The 23,003-nt window shown below is 35.0% G+C and overlaps 1 protein-coding gene across 1 annotated transcript in view; it reads right to left on the bottom strand.

Annotated features, from left to right (window-relative positions):
- LOC150109146 (DEP domain-containing protein 7-like) overlaps positions 1-23,003 on the bottom strand; it is an 89,967-nt gene that overhangs the window by 35,454 nt on the left and 31,510 nt on the right. Inside the window, exon 4 of the mRNA XM_090401683.1 lies at positions 14,535-14,974. Within this exon, the coding sequence (XP_090257809.1) occupies positions 14,535-14,974 (440 nt within the window). The remainder of the gene's footprint in view (positions 1-14,534; positions 14,975-23,003) is intronic.

Genomic DNA, 23,003 nt, shown 5'->3' with positions numbered 1-23,003 from the left:
CTCTCTCACCATGATTTTTTAACTTTAATTTTTTTGGGAAAAGTGTGAATTATATTTGAGTAAATGTGGTATGCCCATGAGTGGATTGAAACCAGTGACCTGTTGAGTGGAGAGTAGGTATGCTACACTAGACCAACCAGAATGGCAAAATATTAACTGATAGTTTATTAATATACTGTAATTTATTCTTGCCTTATCATATTCATTAAATTTATACTGTCATACAAAAATACAGTTTTCATAAAAATAAAAGTTTATTTTGCACTTGGTTAGACTATAATAAATTTAGTTTAATCCTTTATCCAAGTGTAAGCAAACAAAGTTTGCACCTGAAAATATCTTCAGGACTGAGGTAAGGTGGTCCAAGACTAGGCAACTCGCAGCAAAGGTGGACCAAGCTCTCATCACTCCTTTTCTCAGTATCTCCCATAATGCAAAGCACATCTCCTTGCAGACGTGTATACTGCTATGCATTAAGGGAAGAGCCACTACCCAGACCGGTTTTGACCTTTATTGAGGTCTTGTCAGTGGGAGGCAGACCCAAACATGGAGATACAAAGGTAGAAGCAATAGGAGAGGTCATATTTACCTATAGGGTGCTTAAGGGTCAAAGCTGTATAACTGAGAGGAGACCACCACATAGCCTTTAAAGGAATGCGGAGAACCGACCAGGGATTCTGACCTAATGTCCAATCCTCACCTTCTCATGGTGTACCCTGTTGGGTATCTACTTGGCTACTGAACGAACGAGGATGGGCTGGCAATTTGGGATTTGGCCAACCAAATTGTATTCTTATTAGTTAAACCAAAATAAAAAATGATGGTACAACATGACAAAATTTCATGCCTGCTGGGGCGTCGCCCGGTTAAACAAGCCCCCCCCCCATTGTTTTCGCCAGGGAACCAGGGCAAACAGCGAAACATCAGCTACTAGAACAAATCCTAAAACCCACTGCAACTCACTATCACCAGAGTTCAAGATCTTTACTATCAACATAAAGCCTGAATGGCAAAGAAATGAAACTAACTGAAGAATTAGATAAGTACCAGATCGACATAATAGGGGTGACTGAAACAAAAAAGATAAAAACTGGTGAGATCTTTCTGAGCAATAATACAAAATGTTATATTCAGGCAATGACAATCAAGGAAAAGAAGGAGTAGCCATAGTATTTAACACAAAATATGATGCTAATCTTCTTGAATGGCAGTCAGTCTCAAGTAGACTAATGCGGGCAAATATGAGAATGGGGAACTGGACAATGAGACTTATTTGTGCCTATGGTCCCACAGAAGGTTATACTAAGATAGAAGTGGAGGAATTTTTTGATGCTTTAGAAAAAGCAATTGCCACAATGAAAAGGGAAAAGTTGGTACTTGTTGGGGAACTAAATAGCAGAGTAGGAAATGATTGCGAGACGTACAAAAATATTTTGGGAAAATTTGGAGACAAGGGCAAAGCTAATAATAATGGCAAATATCTGTTGGATTTCTGCTCAGGGCATGGACTGGTTATTACTAACACCATGTTCCAACATAAAAATTTGCACTAATTCACATGCAGAGAAGAGGCAAGGAATAAGAAAAGTCTCATTGACTATGTTATTGTTGATAGTGATGTTTTCTCCCTGGTGCAGGACACCAGAGTGTACAGAAGATTTGAAATTGGAAGTGATCACTATTTAGTTTTGAGCAGGATAAAATTGAATTTCATATTGAAAAGAATGACATGTAAGAAAGTTTTAAAGCGAATAAAAGTTGAGCAGCTGTCAGATGTGAACTGTAGACTAAAATACACAAAGATTATTGAAGAAAAATGAAAGAGTTTGAGAACAGGAATCAAACCTTGTAGATTCAGTGGCAAACTCTGAAGAAAACCCTGATTGATGCAGCCAGAGAGGCATGTGGTAAGGTGGTCTGCAAGGATAAAAAAATCATAACTCCCTGGTGGACACAGGAAGTTAAAGAGGCAGTGAAGGAAAAGAAGAAAGCATATCAAAAGTTCCTGTCAAATAAGTCAGCTTATACTCTTAGAGAATACAGAGACAAATTCAAGAATGCTAAACACTGTGTAAAACAAGCTAAACAAAAGTCATGGGAGGACTTTGGCAAGAATATAGAAAATAAATATCAAGAAGGTGGCAAAATATTCTGGAGATTGTTGAAGAAGTTTAGGAATGGGGGAAAGAGTGCTGTAAAAGGAGTAGAGATGATAAAGGTGACATGAAAACGGGAGAAAAAGATATCCTTGAAGTATGGAGTAATTACTTTGAAAAACTGCTAAATGAAACAAGCAGTGATGACAGCACAGTGGTAAAAAACACTGACCAGGCATGCAGTCAGGAATACATATCCATACTTGAAGTACAAAAAGCCATCAAAGGCTTGAAATGTGGAAAGGCAGCAGGAGTAGATGATATTCGACCAGAAATGCTGAAGTATGGTGGTATAAGAATCTTACAGTGGCTGCACTGCATAGTTCAGAAAGCCTGGACAGAGGAACGAATTCTCGACGATTGGAGTAGAGCTCTCATAGTACCCATATATAAAAAGGGAAATAAAACTGAATGTGAGAATTACAGAGGTATTTCCCTACTGAGTGTTCCTGGCAAGATCTATGCAAGTATACTTGAGAAACGGTTGAGAAGAATTGTGGAAGAAAAGCTTGGTGAAGAACAAGCTGGATTCAGGCCAAATAGAGGCTGTCAGGATCAGATCTTCACTTTATGACAAATAGTCGAGAAATCATGGAAATATAACAAAGATCTGTATTTAAGGTTTGTCGATTTGGAAAAAGCATGTGACAAGGTGCCAAGAGAGAAGCTGTTCAATACGCTACAATTATATGGTGTCAATGGGGCATTATATCAAGCAATACTTAGTCTTTATTTGAGTTGTAAGTCGGCAGTTAGAATTGAAGGAAGTACAGGAAGATGGTTTAATGTTAAATCTGGTGTCAGACAACGATGTACATTATCCCCTCTGTTATTCATTATCTATATGGATCACATTATGAAGGAAAGTGGTATTAAACATGATATCAAAATTGGAGATGTTAATTTCAGCTCTTAGCTTTATGCGGATGATGTTATACTTCTAAATAAATCCGCTACAAGTCTGCAAGATTCTCTGACTAAATTGAATGGCTGTTGTAATAGATATGGTATGAAGGTCAGCAATAAAAAGACAAAGACAATAAAAATAGGCAGAATCGTTGAAAATGTCAACTGACTGTGTTGTGAATGGAGAACCTGTGGAACGAGTGAAACATTTCAGCTACTTAGGCACGATTTTTACTGAAGATGGTAAATTAAATATAGAAATAGACAACAGAATCACCAAAGCTGGTATGGTGGGAAGTCAATTGAATAAATTCATATGGAATAAAAGAGAAATTAGTCAGAACACTAAATTAGCTGTATACAAAACAGTGTTCAAACCAGTTTTAACTTATGGATCTGAGAGCTGGGTCAGAAGTAAAACACTTGACCAAAGACTAGAGACCACAAATATGAGAGTCCTGAGAAAGATTATAGGTGTGAACAGATGGCATCAATGGCAATATCACATTAAAAATGAGGATATTAGGAAAGAACTTGACATTGTCATTATCCAGGAATGCGTTAGAAGAGCCAATGTCAGGTGGTATAGTCACTTAAACAGAATGGGCGAAGAAAGATTAGCAAAACAAGTGTTCTCTGCCAGGTTGGCAGGAAAACGACCCAGAGGAAGACCAAGATATAGGTGGATTGATACGGTACAAAGTGCCTTAGACAATAGAAATATAAGATCTGATAATGTTGGAGTCTTGACAAGTAACAGACTGATTTGGAGGAAAATTGTAGATAGGAAGTTCTTTAAAATTATTGTGTTTGGATACTGCTTGCCAAAATTCTAAAGCTTCTTTAGGGATTCAGTCTTGTTAGAAGTTTTCTTCTTCATTCCACGCAAAAAGGCTAATTTTTCTGTATTGGTCTTCAACTACATCAACATCGTTTATTAGGTGGAAAAATGGCAGATCATAAAATTTTCCCTTTTCTGTTTGGTTTAGAATAACAGGATTTAAAATTGACAAACCTTTAAATATATCAGCTGAATCAGGGAGCCACTTGTTCATTTGATTCAACGATTCTTGAAGCATGGCTTTGCACCTAAAGTTCACAGACTTTATTTTATTATTTTCTTGTTCCATATTAGGAGAAGTGCTAAAGCTGATCAAGTACGTCCTAATTTCTTGATCAAATTTAATTCCAAAGTCTACATTTTCTACTATTTTGCATGTTCCATCTTCGTTGTACAGCCTTTGATAAAGACCATCTCTGTGTGTGTGCAGTTCTTTGGTAAGATCGTAAGGATCAGCATAGGTTTGCTGGAACAAAACAATAAGCCTTTCAAACTCTTTAACAATGGGAATAGCAAATACAAAGTAAAAATAATTCATCCTATCTTGTAACATCTCTTTTATCAACCATGCCTTATACCTTGTATTTTGACCTCCAGATTGTTCACAGCAGGTGAAGTAGGCAATTAATTCTTCTCAATTTAGCAGTATATTATTGAAGACTTTACCTCTCACTAACCACCTTGTCTTGGACAATTTCATAAATGGAAGGGGTGCATCTCATTCCTGGTCATCTTCAACTGCTGAATTCATTACTTTAAAAAGAGCCTTAAAATCTTCTCTTCTCATATTGCTATTTGAAAACCACAAAGGAATTTCAGTCAAAATGAATCCAACATTGGATGGCAGCTTTAAAAATGCATGCTGTATACAAATTGCCAGAGAGTGGCAAATGCACTTCATTTGAATACAGTTCGGATTTTCATTTCTAATCTCAGTCCACAGGGAATTGTTACTTCCAACCATAGTAGCAGCAGCACCATCACTAGCAAACCCAATACAGTTCTTAAGAGTTTGATTATATGAAGCTAACACTTCTGAAATTTTATTGAATAAAACCTCCACTGTTGTCACTACAACAGGTATAAGACCCAAGAAAGCTGAGTGAATTTTATTTGTTTCATTGCAAAAAAATCTAAGAACTATGCACAAATGCTTCTGTATTGCAATATCTGTAGATTCATCTACTAGTAATACATACTTTTTACCTTCTAAATCATGCTTCAGTTGCTCTTTCAATGAAGCAGCAATTACATTTTCTACAATTGAATACATTTGGTTCTGTGCAGTTTAATGGCACCAAGAACACTATTTGGCAATGTTTCTTAACTACTTCACCTATATGATCTACAGAACGAATTGAGGAATGACATGCTATTGCAAGGCTAAGTTCTATTTCTGCTTGTTTTTCCTGGTCATTCATGGATGATTTGATAACTTTATCTAGAGTTGTTTATGATGTACTGGGAGATTTATATTGGTGTTTCTTTGATTTTTCATGAACAAATATGTTATAAAGTTTTGGCAGCATGTTAGTTTTGCAATACGTGCATGTTGTCCATCATCAGAAGATTTCAGCCACAAATATTTTACTTCCCACTCTTTTTTATATTTTCTTCCACCTCTATTATCACTTTTGTACTTAGGCATTTTAAAGGGCTTGAAAAAACAAAATATCTCAATTCAGAAAATGAAGAAACAAAAAATAAATTATAGATAATAGTACTACAAAATTTGTAGTACAAATACTATCTGGTAATGGGAAAATACGATATTAAAAAATTATTCATGAATTATACTAAAATCACTTAATTACCATTCTTACAAAATTGAACATATTACTAGCATTTTGTCACAATGCAGGTAAAGTTTATGCAAAATATTCCAGTATGAAAGCTTTTGAGATAGAACTATCACCAAAGAGCACCAAATGTCTGATATCACACAACGGAACAACACTTGCAACACAAAGTCTACGCCGTAACTAACTAGAGACGATCGAAACAGACATGGACCCAAGCTGGTATGGCTGTTGCGTACGTGTTTTATACAAGTACAAAACGAAGCTGCATCGTGTTTGGTGGTATTTATCAACAGAACTGGATCGAGTTTATAGCAACAATAGCGAGCGGAAGCTTTGTGTACTTGTTTTATACAAGTACAGAATGAAGCTCAAGCATGCTTGGTGTTATTGAAATCTTTGTAAAAATGGCCAAATTAGTAGCCACATTTGCATAAATGGCCAAACTGATTTTTTCATGGCCCCAGAGTTCAAAAAAGTGCCAAATTTTTGAAATTTGGCCGTGAAATGGCCAATCTGGCAACCCTGGTTGGAAGTTGATTTTGCACTTGGTTAGACTATAATAAATTTAGTTTAATTCTTTATCCAAGTGTAAGCAAACAAAGTTTGCACCTGAAAATATCTTCAGGACTGAGGTAAGGTGGTCCAACACTAGGCAACTCGCAGCAAAGGCGGACTAAGCTTATCGCTCCTTGTCTCAGTATCTCCCATAATGCAAAGCACATCTCCTTGCAGACGTGTATACTGCTATGCATTAAGGGAAGGGTCACTATAGATAAATATGACCTCTCCTATTGCTTCTGCCTTAGTATTTCCACATTTGGGTCTGCCTCCCACTGACGAGACCTCGAATGGTCAACAGCAAAGCACATGTCTGCAAGGAGATGTGCTTTGCATTATGGGAGATACTGAGACAAGGAGTGATGAGAGCTTGGTCCACCTTCGCTGTGAGTTGCCTAGTGTTGGACCACCTTACCTCAGTCCTGAAGATATTTTCAGGCACAAACTTTGTTTGCTTACACTTGGATAAAGGATTAAACTAAATTTATCATAAAAATAGAACGTCTAACACTGTAAATCCCAAATCCATGCTACCAATTGTTGAACCAAAAATCTCCCTAAAAGTGTTTTATGGTATCCTGAAGAGGGCAATCTGGTTAACTGATGATCCGAGATATTGATACTTTCTTTTTCTTATCCATGCAACTTAATATCCCTTCATCATCATCAAATTCCTGCCATGTACAGGATATGATAGTACTACATGAAAAATTTACATCATTACTAACTTCATATATACAATTTTCCTCCAAATCAGTCTATTACTTGTCAAGACTCCAACATTATCAGATCTTATATTTCTATCTTCTAAGGCACTTTTTACTGTGTCCCTTTTATATGTATTTTCACGAGTGCTGTTTCATTGAATTAGATGTCACCATTACTCCACTTTCTCTAAGTCCTGTAAACAGAGGAGTAACTACTGGTCAACATCTGTTACTGTCTAGCTTCAAATATACTGAACAAACTTCTCATTCTTTTCATTCTGTCTACCACTAGAAGAGTCTTCCACTTCCATTTTCCCTAAGGACCTCAACCTTCAGTTGTTCATTAAAACATCAGTAAGTTCATTCTTTCTTCATAACCACTTGCTGCATATAAGCAGGTTTGATACATACACATGAATACATGAATTCATGAGTGAATTCGACATAAAGTGTCGCAAGTGAACATACACACGGTATACACATACACAAATTGTGCAGCATTTTTTTCAGTTTAGATACAAATGTCCTTCAGTAGTGTTAGTGTTGTTGTTTTTATTGTATTTTGCTACTTGTTTGTTCGTAATACTTCTGCTTAATGAAAATCGCGTCCATAAAAAAATGCATGTCGACAGACGGAAGGCCTTGGTGCGAAGATTTAGCTGCGCCTTTGATTTTTTGCAGTGGATGCATTGCAAAAATTGCAATATGCATGCACTGAAAAATGTGAAAGATTTTTGGACTGTTTGGCAAACGAGAAGAAGGAAAGCATTAATATATGTGAAATGTATCTTGAAAGATTAGAGTGATTAAAAATGGAAGCAAGAGCCAGGACCATAGTAGAAGAGCTTAGTCAAGAGTTAGTGGAAATAAAAAATGAAATAAAACATCTGGAAGAGGATATTAAACATCTAAAGAAAAGGTTGATTGATGAAAATGAGAAAGTTAGTATTATGAAGAAAGAGTCAAAGGATAGTCATATATCATTGTACGGGGACTCAATCATTAGAGGTGGGATGACTAATAAAGTGCACAAAGTATGCTTTCCTGGTGGAACAATGAGCAAATAACTAATGTTGCAGAAAAGGAAAGATTGGGCAGTAACATTAGTGGGAGTCATAGGCACAAATGACTGTTGTGCCTACATCATGTTGATAGAGACTTGAAGAAATTATGGAAGGTAAAGAAGAACAGTGGTGTTGGAAAAGTCATAGGATTGTTGCCCAGATGTGACAATAGTGAATTGAGAAGGAGAGCAGAGATAACGAATAGTAACATTCCTTTCTCCAAGTCAAAAGTCTATTCAAATCTTCCCAAAGAGAAATGACATCAACAGTGCCACTTATAATCAGTGGTGAGCTATGGAAATTTTAACAAAGGGCTCGCATCGTCGAGGAAAAAAAACAAGAAGCCGTATTTCACACAAAAACAGCTTCTGTACAAATTCCAATCAAAAAGTATGAGAGGACAATCAACCTCTAAAGGCTAGCATTTTTAAACAAATATTTCATGATCTAAACAAAGTATTTGAACACAATCAACTGTGTTAATTTATCTTACATAAGAAAAACATTTTTTAACTATCAAAATATAATAAGAATAAAATCTTTTATAATATTTTATAAAATATTTGATTGGTTACTGGTTTTACCATACGATTGGCTACCAGAAGGGTAAAGATAGCGCATGCACTTGTTTTATTTTCAAATTTGAGCGCATTCGTTATAGAAGTTGAAACAATAATTCAAAATAATCTATACACTGCCGAATAGACTAATTTTTGTTAGGTTACCGTATGAGTTTGTCGCTTAATGTTTCCAAAAAAAAATTTTTTTTTGAAAAAATAAAGTAAACAAGAAGAACAAGGGGCTCGCAAAAATGAGAAAGAAATAACAAAGGGCTCGTGCGAGCCCCTTATAGTTCACCACTGCTTATAATTCTTTCTAACTTTGCATCATCAGCAAAAAACTGAAGATATCTAGTTAGTCTACATAATATATCATTTATAAACAAGTTAATAAACAGGTGCCTAAAAGAACAGAACCCTAAGGAATGCCACTGGTTATCCTCCTTTTTGAGACACTGCTCCATCATACACAACTTGCTGGTATCGTACAGAGAGGCCGATCTCTGATTCATCTAACCAATATATTATCTATTCCTATCCTCTGCAGCTTGTACACCAACTTATCATGTAGTAAACTATCAAATGCTTTTGCAACGTCCAAGAATATCACTGTATATGAGTCTCTCTTATCTAGTTACCTTATCATAAAAATGCAAGTAAATTGCTAAAACAAGACCTACCCTTTACAAATCCTTGCTGACTATCATAATGCTATGTCCACGAACCCAATTCTGTATTCTATTCCTAAGCAATCTCTCAACACCATGACCACAACCACAGTTATACAGACTGGTCTATAACTGGAAACTTCAGCATTAGAATCATGCTTCTAGAGTAGTACTATTTTGCCTTCTTTCCACTCCTTAGGTACCCTACCCACTGCAAGACTTTCATTAAATAACCAGGTCAAAGGCATAGCTAACTGTTGTGCACATTTCTTAAGAATATGTGGTGATATGTCATCTATTCCCACAGCCTTATTAACATCTAACCCAATCAATACTTGATACACCTCTGATTCTTTCACTTCCAATTCTCCTAATACTTGCATCCCTTCTATACATTGCACTGCATCATTAATTTACACCAGTATGATATTTACATAAAGTGCTTGTTCAATAGTTCCATGATGATATCCTTTGCAACTGTTATTCTGCTTCCATGACTAACCATCAGTGTCAACCTGCCATAATTATTCTTTGCTTTGCTTGCCATATAAAGGAAAAATTATTTGAGTTAATATTGGCCTGACTAATCTCCTCTCATACTGTACCTTTTATTTCTTTATCATACTTGTCATCTTCTTGCCTGCACTTTATATTCTTTATGGATCCAATCACCACCAATTGTCTTGTACCTCCTCAATAGCATTTTCTTTTCCAACACAGCTTGCTTGATTTCACTGTTCATCCATTTCACTCCTACTCTATTTACTCATTTAACCCTTGGCATGCAGTTATACATTGCATTTATATACAATCATACATAGAATTTGAAATATGATTATCATTTAGTTTTAAGCAGGATAAAAATGATTATTGCATTCAAAAGGAATAATATGTAAGAAATCATTAACAAATAAAATGTGCAGCTTTCAGCAGTGAATGGTAAGCTCAAATGTATACATATTAATGGAGATAAAAATTATAAAGTCTGAAAATAAGAACCAAATTCTGGAAACCCAGTGAGAAATCTGAAAATAATGTTGAATGATTTATTCAGGGAGGTATGACATGAAGCTGTTTGCAAGGATGGAAAAATCAGAACTTCAAGGAACTCATGAAATTTAAGAGGCAGTCCTTGAAAAGAAGAAACCAAAAGTCTGTAATACGTGAGTAAGAATCCCCAGAAAACAAAGAGGAAAAATTTACAAATGTGTGTGTGTGTGTGTAAAAGCAAATAAACAAAAGTATTGAGAAAACTTTGGTATAGAAGACAAATATCATGAAAGTAGAGAATGTTTTAGAGACTACTGAAGAATCTAAGAAATGGAGGAGGAAAAGTACAAAAAAAGCTTAAATATGGAGGAAAAGTATTGTACAGATGACAAAAGTAGAATAAAAACTAAACATCATGGACATGTAGGGTAATTATTTAAAGATTATTAAATGAACAGAACTGTGACAGAAAATATTCAAGAAGAATGCAATGAGGAGTAAACATCAATACTTGATATATAAAATCATCAGAAACCTGAATTGTAGAAACGAGACTGATGTAGATGATATATGACCAGAAATGCTCAAATATGAAAGCTAAAAAGTTTTACGGTTTCATGTATATACTGCATAATTCAGAAGGCCTGCCCAGAAGGTTGAATTCCAGATGGCTGGAGAAGAACTCTCATAGTTCCATCTATAAAAATGAAAATAAAACTGAACATGAGAATTAAAGAGGAATTTTCATACTGAGTACTCAGATAAGATTTATGCAAGCATGAGAAGAAGCTAAAAAAATTGTGGAAGATAAACCTTTAGAAAAACAAACTGATTTTAGGTGAAACAGGCATTATCAGGAACAGATATTACTACATATACATACATTAACCAAAGAGTTAAGAAATCAAGGGAATATAACAGAAATTTGTATTGAGGTTTGGTATATATGGAAAAGGCATGTGATAGGGAAACCTTCAAAAGACTACAATTATATGGTGTACATAGGACATTGGGGGGGGGGAGAGCTAAATATTGCCTATATTTAAATTGTAAGTCAGCAGTTAGAATTCGAGGGAGTACAAGAAGATTGTTTGTATAAAACTAGGTGTAAGAAAAGAAGAACACAGGATGCATGTTATCTCCCTTGTTATTCATCACCTACTTTCATAATATTTAAGAAGGAAAGTGATATGGTATAAAAATGAACAATTTAAAAAAAAAAAAATATATATATATATATAAATGCATTCTCCACGAAGAACCTAAAAAACAAATGTCAGCTCTTTTAAGACAAATGTCAGCTCTTTTTTAAATGTTCAGCAAAGAAGACATTAAATATGGAAATAGATAACAGAATAATCAAACCTAGTATAGTGAATATAAGTTAAATATATTCATAAGAAATAAGAGAGAAATTAACCAAAACACTAAACTAGCAGTTTACAAGACAACGTTCACACCAATTTTAACTTATGAATAAAAAAGTCAGCTACAGTCGTGGGTTATACAATGGCTTACATTGATCATACACTTACAAAGTGTATACATAACAAGAGGTGGAGGGACCTATAAGTACAACAGTGGTATTTACTAAAATAGAGAGTCAAAAGGCTTTAGTTCGGTGATGCAAAATTATATAAATCAATTGGATATTAGATCCAGCATTATTTCAAAGCAGAATATAGAAAAAACTATGAAAGTTTCGTAAAAAGAGTTGACCAGAAAGCTTATGGGAATACACTTGCTGGCATTCACGAGTTGCCCTAGCATGGACCACTGTTGTGGTCTGTGCTAGGACAAAAAACAACAAAACAGTGGTGTGTGAGGTGCACATGAGGAGTGAGATAGAAGTTTATTGAAGTTTTTTTTGAAGAGTAGCAAATTGTAGTTGTTTGGGAGTACTTCTTAAGGAAAGCTGTTCCAGAGGATAGAGATGGGTAGAATAAGAGAGGATGAATAGAAGCAGATTTGGTATGCTCGTGGTTGCACAGTAAAGGGGTGCTGGGCAGCTGCAGCTCTTGTATTAACAGGTAAGTTAACAGAAAGTAGAGGAATGATGGTTACCAATTCACTGGAGCAGTGACCATGGAAGTACCTGTAAAACAGACATAGCACAAGTGAGTCTGTAAGAGAGGGATCAACTATGAGCCTAATTGCTTGCCTCTGAATGATATCAAGGATTTTAAGGGGATTTTTAGGTACACCATCTCAAACATGAGCAGTATTCTAAACATGGATGGATCTGTATATAGTTAAGAGTTGGTTGAGTGCAAAATAGGCTATTGAATGAAAGAGAAGGCCAAGCATCTTGGATGCTCAGGAGGTTATTATGTGATGTGTTTATGCCGACAAAAGACTGGAGGTAAACATTAGTACAAACAAAGAGACCTGATCTTGTCTTGTGATTTCTGTATTACTGAGGGTAAGGGAAGGTGAGCTGAGATCTCGTTTGCATGAGAAAAAGGAAGACTGTTTTCGTGGCATTGAACATAAGGTTGCACCCATCCCACTAAGGATAGTATGTAGATTAATGTTTAAGGCACTAGTTGTAGGTGATCTTGTAGCCTGGGATGACAGAGTGCTGCATGATTTGTCAAATGAGCAGAATGAGTAGAGAGCACTATTGTCTGCCATGCTGTGGATAGGACTAGTGGTTATTGTGAGCAGTCATTTATGTACAGGAGAAAAAGGGTAGGTAATAGGACAGAGCCCGAGACACTCCAGCATTGGTGGCGAAGCTCAAAGAGGGAGGATCATATAAACTTGGAGAGAATGACCAGAGAGAAAGCTGGCTACCAATTAAAGAGAATGACAGGGAGACCTGCATTTCCAAAGCTTTTGACACACAGTTAAAAGCTAAGAAAATATCAAGAGTGATAGCACAAGTTTCTCTGAATCTTTCCATGGTACATGTCCAGTGGTGGGTGATGTAAGCTATGAGGTCAGCTGTGGGTCTTGAATTGTGGAATCTGTGCAGGTGATAACAATTAATTGGCTGGACTCTAAGCAGTGGAAGAGCTGGGTATTGATGACTTTCTCCATTATTTTGGAGAAGACAGAGATGATAGAAACTAGTTGATAGTTTGACAGTAGACTTCTATCACTTTTTTTTTTTTTGGAATAGGATGGATATAAGATTGCTTCCATGGGGATAAGTACCAGGTACATATACTAAATTATACAAACAATGCAGGATGAGTGTTAGCTCTGGAACACACTGATTGAGAACAATTAGAGAGATGCTATCAGGACCAAAAGACTTATTTAATAATTTTCTGATGACATTTTGTTGAAAAAACCATAGGAAGCATACAGTGCTTGGATTCTGTTATGGTAGGACATGATTTTCCTTGGTCATCTATGCAGGATGACCTTTATCTTTAGGTGAGGTAACAGTGGTGCCATCAGGATGAGAGCAGGATGGAAGTGCAGGAAAGCAGAAGTTGCATCCAACAGTCTTAGCAAGCAACTAGAAGGCACAGCTTCCATTTGGACAGAAGGCAAGTTTTCTGCTGGTGGCCTTTATGAAATCAGATTTGGACCTGCTGATGACTGATTTCAATGTTGAATGCTTTGGTATAAGTAGAGTGTATGAAGTTGGAGTGCTTGATGTGAGCCACACGTGCTACATAAATCACCACAGCTTACAAAGCATCAACCTTCACCATCCTGAATTCTGATTTCCAAGACCTTCTTCAATGGGGTCAGATAATCTTGTCACTTTCAGTCTAACAAAACACAATTTTGCCTTATTTCCCATAAAATAACTACTATTTTCTCCTAAAATTACTTTAGATAGACAACACTCAAATCCCATACAAGATGAGATTTCTTTTCTTGGTACACAGTGAATCCTTCACAGTTTAGCTACAAACTGACAAAACAAGTCTCACTTCCTTCTTTTCATATATTATATTGCTATACTCGGGAACAGTCACCGCTCTTATGTGTTTTCTGAAGAATACATTGCACAGGTCTTCAAATTAAATGTGAATAAGTTTGTCCAATTCTCTACCCATCCATTGCATTATAGACTGACTAACCAACCTCTCATGTTTGGGATCATCATAAGAACTTTCATATGATATGGTTATCTCTATCTGCTAAAAAAATTACAAATTAGAACCAGTAAAAGTTAATAAGTTATTTTCTTCTCAACCTACAAGGTGTTTTCAAAAGTGACATTCAACTATTTCATATGACAGTTCACTATTTCAGAATTTCTAAAAATCAAAACATTTATAAGTAATGCTGATGAAAGGATTAATTATGATATACTTACTTTCACTTTCATTTGGTACAAAAATTTGATTTTTTAGATGAATACATGAATCTTTCTGATGTCGAAACCTACGCATTGACAAACGCAAACTGCGGCGGGGGAAACCTGTGTTTCTTTGCAATACTTTTGCCTTTGAAGAAGGTACATAGTCATCCTCAAAATACGACGTGTTTATTTCAGTCTTCATTGCTGCCATAAAACTATATCTACGATGTGCACTATAAGAATCTGAGGTATCTAAATAATCAATATTCTCTTTGTCACATTCTGAATTTTTATTATAAGTGGCAGAAAAAATATTTCTTGTTGAAGCGCTACTGGAGGTCTTTTGATGGATAATCAGACTAGATGCATGTTCTTGTTGTCCACAATCATATAGTTTCTCACTAACAGTAAGTGTCATATTTTGATTTGTACTATTCTCACAATCTTCAGTATTACTGCAAAAAATAAAACCAAAGTTAATACAAGTTCAGTGATATTTCTAAGATAATACATAAAAATTTTATTGCTGAGCAACTTTTAATGAACAAAAGAGAACTTTATAGGAGAAGAAACAAATACAATGCAGATAACTTAAATGAAATATTAATAATAAAAAAAAAAAAACTGAATTGTTCAAAACAGCACATGTTGAAAGATAGAAAAGTTTTCAAATATTTTGAAAAAAAATGAAAACATGAAATTTTAAGGAATATTGACACCTGATAATCTAGAAAATTGATACTAAACAAAAGTTACTACATTATGAAAGAAGGTGAAGAGATATAGTTCATTATGGCTTTCTGATCCTGAAATCAACTAGAGGTAATATAATTATCTTGTCAGCTTGGTTTTCCAAGTAGATAAAATTTCCACTCTCTAATCAATAAGTCATCATCATCATCAAATTCCTGCCATGTACCCTCAACGGGTGTACAGGATTATAATAGTACTACATGAAAAAAATTACATCATTACTAACTTCCTCTCTACAATTTTCCTCCAAATCAGTCTGTTACTTGTCAAGACTCCAACATTATCAGATCTTATATTTCTATCGTCTAAGGCACTTTGTACCATATCAATCCACCTATATCTTGGTCTTCCTCTGGGTCATTTTGCTGCCAACTTGGCATAGAAAACTTGTTTTGCTAAATCTTTCCTCGCCCATTCTGTTTACGTGACCATACCACCTGAGATTAGCTCTGCTAACACATTCCTGAATGCTGACAATGTCAAGTTCTTTCCTAATATCCTCGTTTTTAATATGATATTGCCATTGATACCATCTCTTCACGCTCTCTAATCTTTCTCAGGACTCTCATATCTGCAGTCTCTAGTCTCTGGTCAAGTGTTTTACTTCTGATCCAACTCTCAGATCCATAAGTTAAAACTGGTTTGAACACTGTCTTGTCTACAGCTAATTTAGTGTTCTGATTAATTTCTCTCTTGTTCCATATGAATTATTCAATTGACTTCCTACCATACCAGCTATGTTGATTCTGTTGTCTATTTCCATATTTAATTTACCATCTTCACTAAAATCCATGCAGAAGTAGCTGAAATGTTTTACTTGTTCCACAGGTTCTCCATTCACAACACAGTTGACATTTTCAATGATTCTGCCTATTTTCATTGTCTTTGTCTTTTTATTGCTGACCTTCATACCATATCTATTACAACAGTTATTCAATTTAGTCAGAGAATCTTGCAGACTTTTAGTGAATTTATTTAGAAGTATAACATCATCTGCATAAAGCAAAGAGCTGACATTAACATCTCCAATTTTGGTATCATGTTTAATACCACTATCCTTCATAATGTGATCCATATAGATAATGAATAACAGAGGAGATAATGTACATCCTTGTCTGACACCAGATTTAACATTAAACCATCTTCCTGTACTTCCTTCAATTCTAACTGCTGCCTTACAACTCAAATAAAGACTAAGTATTGCTTGATATAATGCCCCATTGACACCATATAATTGTAGCATATTGAACAGCTTCTCTCTTAGCACCTTGTCATATGCCTCTTCCAAATCAACAAAACTTAAATACAGATCTCTGTTATATTCCCAAGCTTTCTCGACTATTTGTCGTAAAGTGAAGATCTGATCCTGAAAGCCTCTATTTGGCGTGAATCCAGCTTGTTCTTCACCAAGCTTTCTTTCCACAATTCTTCTCAACCGTTTCTCAAGTATACTTGCATAGGCTTTCTGAGCTATGCAGTGCAGCCACTGTAAGACTCTTATACCACCATACTTCAACATTTCTGGTCGAATATCATCTACTCCTGCTGCCTTTCCACATATTAAGCCTTTGATTGCTTTTTTGTACTTCAAGTATGGATATGTATTCCTGACTGCATGCCTGGTCAGTGTTTTTTACCACTGTGCTGTCATCACTGCTTGTTTCATTTAGCAGTTTTTCAAAGTAATTACTCCATACTTCAAGGATATCTTTTTCTCCCATTTTCATGTCACCTTTATCATCTCTAACTCCTTTTACAGCACTCTTTCCTCCATTCCTAAGCTTCTTCAACAACCTCCAGAATATTTTGCCACCTTCTTGATATTTATTTTCTATATTCTTGCCAAAGTCCTCCCATGACTTTTGTTTAGCTAGTTTTACACAGTGTTTAGCATTCTTGCATTTGCCTCTGTATTCTCTAAGAGCATAAGCTGACTTATTTGACAGGAACTTTTGATATGCTTTCTTCTTTTCCTTCACTGCCTCTTTAACTTCCTGTGTCCACCAGGGAGTTATGATTTTTATATCCTTACAGACAACCTTACCACATGCCTCTCTGGCAGAATCAATCAATGTTTTCTTCAGAGTTTGCCACTGAATCTCCAAGGTTTGATTCCTGTTCTCAAACTCTTTCATTTTTTCTTTAATAATCTTTGTGTATTTTAGTCTACAGTTCACATCTGACAGCTGCTCAACTTTTATTCGCTTTAAAACTTTCTTACATGTTATTCTTTTCGATATGAAATTCAATTTTATCCTGCTCAAGACTAAATAGTAATCACTTCCAATTTCAAATCCTCTATACACTCTGGTGTCATGCACCAGCGAGAAAACATCCCTATCAACAATAACATAGTCAATGAGACTTTTTTTATTCCTAGCCTCTTCTCTCCATGTGAATTTGTGCACATTTTTATGTTGGAACATGGTGTTAGTAATAACCAGTCCATGTCCTGAGCAGAAATCCAACAGATATTTGCCATTATTATTAGCTTTGCTCTTGTCTCCAAATTTTCCCAAAATATTTTTGTATGTCTCACAATCATTTCCTACTCTGCTATTTAGATCCCCAACAAGGACCAACTTTTCATTTTTCATTGTGTCAGTTGCTTTTTCTAAAGTCTCAAAAAATTCCTCCACTTCTACTTTAGTAGAACCTTCTGTGGGACCATAGGCACAAATAAGTCTCATTGTCCAGTTCCCCATTCTCATATTTGCCCACATTACTCTACTTGAGACTGACTGCCATTCAAGAAGATTAGCCTCGTAATTTGTGTTGAATACTATGGCTACTCCTTCTTTTCCTTGATTGTCATTGCCTGAATATAACATTTTGTATTTATTGCTCAGAAAGATCTCAACAGTTTTGGTCTTTTTTGTTTCAGTCACCCCTATTATGTCGATCTGGTACTTATCTAATTCCTCAGCTAGCTCCATTTCTTTGCCATTCAGGCTTCTTACGTTGATAGTACCGATCTTTAACTCTGGTGATGTTGAGTTGGGGTTTATTTTCAGATTTGTTCCAGTAGCTGACTTTTTGCTGTTCGCCCTGGTTCCCTGGCGAAAACAACGGGGGCCTTGTTTAACCAGGCGACGCCCCAGCCGGCATGAAATTTTGTCATGTTGTACCATCATTCTATATTTTGGTTTAACCAATAAGAATACAATTTGGTCGGCTAAATCCCAAATTGCCAGCCCATCCTCGTCCGTTCAGTATCCAAGTAGATACCCAACAGGGTGCACCACGAGAAGGTGAGGATTAGACATTAGGTCAGAAGCCCTGGTCGGTTCTCCGCATTCCTTTAAAGGTTATGTGGAGGTCTCCTCTCAATTATACAGCTTTGACCCTTAAGCACCCCTTAATACAGGCACTTTTAATACTTAGCACACCTTAATAAATTAATAAGTTGCAAGTTCAAATCATGCTGAAGCCACAGATGTTTGTGAATGTCTTCAGGAAGTAGATCAGTTTCATGACATGGTGTGAGACCAATACCCAGCTTAGTAAAAACTTGGGGGAAGCTTTAATCTTCAGCTTGTTGTGTCTACAAAACTTCGATGTAGTCAGTCAACTTTTTTTCCCCCCTACGAATTGGTCTTTTTGTATCTTATTTCTAGTCTCTTGCTAATTTAACTCTTCTTTCTGGATCCATTCTATTAATATGTTTATTATGTTCTGATCTCTTTTGTAACCATTCATTTATGGGTTGCAATTAACATTCCTCATAATTTTTTTCATTCTTTATTCTATCAAATTTTGTTTTATTACCTACCTTTTTTTTTTTTAGTGTTTTCATTTCACATGTGTTTATCTGTTGTATTTTTGATGTTTCCTTGTTTCACATGCAGAAGTTAATATTGATGGATTACTTGTTTATATATGCTCAATTTTTTTTTTGTTTGTTTGTTTTGACCATAAATAATGAATTTAAACATCCTAATATTTTATTAGCCTTCAGGAATGTGTTCTTTTACTTTATTCTGTGTTATATTCTCAATGTTCATAGTTATTTCTAGGTATTTAAATGTCATTATTTGTTACATTATTATTTTTTTCTTTTTGGTTCCAATTTACATCTTATTGGTTATTTTGCAATCACTACTGTTTTTGCTTTCTCTGTTAATATTTTCAAAAGCACATAACTTTTAATATTTTCTCTGTTAAAACTGCTAAATCTCTCTTGAAATTTAAATAATTGCTTTGGAGATCAGTTTCATTTCCTGCATGTTTAAATACATCATCTGGATAACCAACTAAACTTAAATTTTCTTTTTTTTATTTCATTTAATTTTTATTTCCTGTTATTCTTCTATAATTATGTTCAATAAACATGGATTTAAAAAAATTCATGCTGTTCTAAAGGAAATTCACTATAGCAAACTTATGTATATAGATGCGATATATAGATATATATTAGTATATAGATGCGATATCAAAGCTGATCATGTCTGAATTTCTGAGGATAAGGTTTTTTTTTCAATCCAATTCTGAATGCTTTAATCCTTTTCCTTATAAGGATTTTCTGTGTATCTGTGTTGTGATATCTTATTCCCTTTCCCAAATGTTGAAAGGTTTCATTGTGTGAAAATTAATGATAATTCATGAATACTTCCACTTTTAAAAATGCATGGCTTGGTCACTAACATTTGCTACACAGAAGTTATTAGGCTTTCTGGGTCTGAGCTTTTCGACATATTCATGAATATTATTCTCCTCAGAATATTTCCACTATAAAATATTTATTCATGAAAAATGCTTAGAAAAATAAAATGAGGAGAACTTCTCGCAGAATACTTATTCATCTTCCGCAGAACACAGTTTGGGAAACCCTGATCTGTACTATAGAATGATTCATTTAAAGATTTATGACTAATGTGACAAGGAGGACCAAACTATTACTTCACTCTTCTGCTACAATGAAGTGTGTTTTAGGATGCTTGCTATTTAAAATGCACTAAAAATATAACATTATTTCTTATTTTGCAGAAATCATTTAGAAGCTGAGGCCTTTATTTAGGATCCTGAATATATGGAATTCCAAAAATTCACAAATCCAATTCTTCCGCAAGCCCATCCAGTAACTGATATAGACAATTCCACTTACAAGCTTGTCAAACAGCAAAAGCACTCTTTCCCTGCATGCAACTACCCTCATTTAATAAACAAAAATTGATTCAGAATTGGATCTTGTTCATACGAGAATTGGTTCAGAATTGGATTGAAAAAACCTTATCCTCAGAATTTCAGACATCACGATCAGCTTTGATATTGCATCTATATACTAATATACAGTCTAACTATAGCAAACTTATGGGGATCATGTGAATAGTTTGCTATAGTGAATTTCCTTTAGAACAATGCTATGGCCATGGGGCTATTTATTTTATTTTATTTTTTATTTTTTTTTTTTTAAATAAAGTGAGGGTTTGTTATTAAGAGAGCCCACTGATTTTATTAAGTCCACCCCCAACAACATTTTTCAATTATTAATGTTTTCGTGTATGGTGGGGGGGGGGGGTTGAATCTGGAAAGTTCTGATAAATACCTAGAACAAAAATGATATTAGAGCAACTGATATAACCACAAGAAAGAACATAAGTTACCTTCATAACTCTGCTACTAGGATGTTATTTTTTGTGGTTATATCAGTTGCTTTAATATAATTGTTGTTCTAGGTGTTTATCAGAACTTTCCACACCCCCCCTTATACATGCTGGTTATTTTACATGCAAAAAGATATAAAATCACACTATGAATTGTCCTGAAAGTCACTGCTAATCATCAAAACAATCAAAGGTATATACACACAAAAAGAATGATTTCCAGAAAGTACAAAATAGGGGAAAACTAACAGCACAAAGGAGAAAAAGTCTGCATTCACTCGTAAGTACTTATACTAATATTATAAATTTTTGGTGATCAGAATGGAAGATAACTGTGCTGATTTTCAATGAAAATCAGCACAATTAATTTAATGATGTTTATGTTTAATTGATGTTTAATTAATTGTTAATTAATAATTAATCATCAATTATTAATCAATAATAAAAATCTGCTAAATTAACAATTAACTATTAATTAATACATTACAAAATAACCAAGGTGTTCCGTGAAAAATTCAGGATTTGTGAAGTGTTCCATCGTAGGAAAACTTTGGGAAATACTGGTACAGATGATTAAATGATTGATTCTACAGCCACCAAACTACACAAAGTCTCATTGACAAGAAATCAAATAACATGATATTCTTAAAAACAGTGACATCCAAAGGCTGTGTGTGTGTGTGTGTGTGTGTTTGTGTGTTCTGTTGACATGGATCTTGTTACAGAATTCAGTTACCTGCACCATTTTTTTTTTAAGCTAATGGCCACAATGCCTATAAAATATAAAAAACATTGCATTTTAATACATTACATGTAATAATTTGTTCTTTTTCTTTTAGGATATATAAGAAGAGTTGCTTTAATATAATTTTTGTTCTAGGTGTTTATCAGAACTTTTCAGTCTGCTCTTTTTAGCATGCCCTCTAAACATCGATTTTTCTGTTTATTACTACCCTCATATCCCTGGTTTCATTAGTTTCGTGGAATACAATTCCCTCAATGTGGTACAAAGCTTCACCAGACTGGATGACCAAGTGATTAGCATACTGGTTCTCCAAACAACAGGCTGAGGATTCGAATCCCATCATGGGTATGGCTGTTTGTGATTGTCTTTAGGTGGGGGATGAATGTCATTGCTTGGTGTGAGACCACTATCCCTGCTTATTAGGCCTGAAGTGGCTTGAAAGAGTTCCATGTTTCTATAGAGGAGGGTTTCTGGACTATGTAAAAAATAATCGAAAAATACCAAAAAAAATACATATAATTGATTAAAAAAAAATCCCTAGCCCATCCACGATACAAATGTATACTGTAGGTTTGCAAATAATCTTTTGTGAGTAGGAGCAACAAAAAAAAATAATAATATATCTCAAAATGCATAACTTTATACTTTTCCACATTCTTCACACAAGATGCAAATGGAAGAAAAAACTATGGCTACTACATAGAAGTCATTATTAGGAATGATCTGAATATTCACTTTTGCTTCTTTATTTGCCAATTTAGTGTTTTTCAGATGTATGGCCAGCTGAAACAAAAAATATTTCCCATTATATGGATCATAAGAAATGCAATGAATTGTAGAAATTCTCCCCTTATCTTCATCACCTCATACAAAGGCTTGTTGTGTTTGTTATAGACACTTTCTTTAGTTTTTTCTTATTTTAATTTATATTATGCAGTCTTAAAAGTTGTTTATATTATGAAGTGTTAAAATTTGTCTTATAAAGAGTATTTGCCATGAATAATAAAAAAAAAGAAATAATAATTGAAAGTTTTACAATTTGAGGATTTAAAATTTCCAAAATGTAAAATATATAGGTCCCACGCAGACCTATATAAAATATAGGTCCATGCAGTTAGCCTAGTGGCTGTGCGCTTCGCAACCATATGCCTGGGGAAAGTGTGTCCTAGGTTCAATTCCCATCGGTAACGTGAGGAGCTGAAGGATCTTCCTCAGCCATAGCCAAGTTAGCTGGTCTTGGGCGTGGACAGTAGGGTTTTTCCCCAGTTTATCCTGGGGTTTTTCATCTCGCAAAGCAGGCAAGCCGGCCTTGAAAACTCAACACTACAGGACATAAGATACACCAGGGCGTAGGTCTGACCACCTTATCCTGTGAATAGTTTG

This window comes from Typopeltis vanoorti, chromosome 2 (genome assembly GCF_054136105.1).
Source record: "Typopeltis vanoorti isolate ZY-2024b chromosome 2, IOZ_Tvanoo_1.0, whole genome shotgun sequence".
Lineage (NCBI taxonomy): Eukaryota > Metazoa > Arthropoda > Arachnida > Uropygi > Thelyphonidae > Typopeltis > Typopeltis vanoorti.
This window is presented reverse-complemented; position numbering and strand designations above follow the sequence as displayed.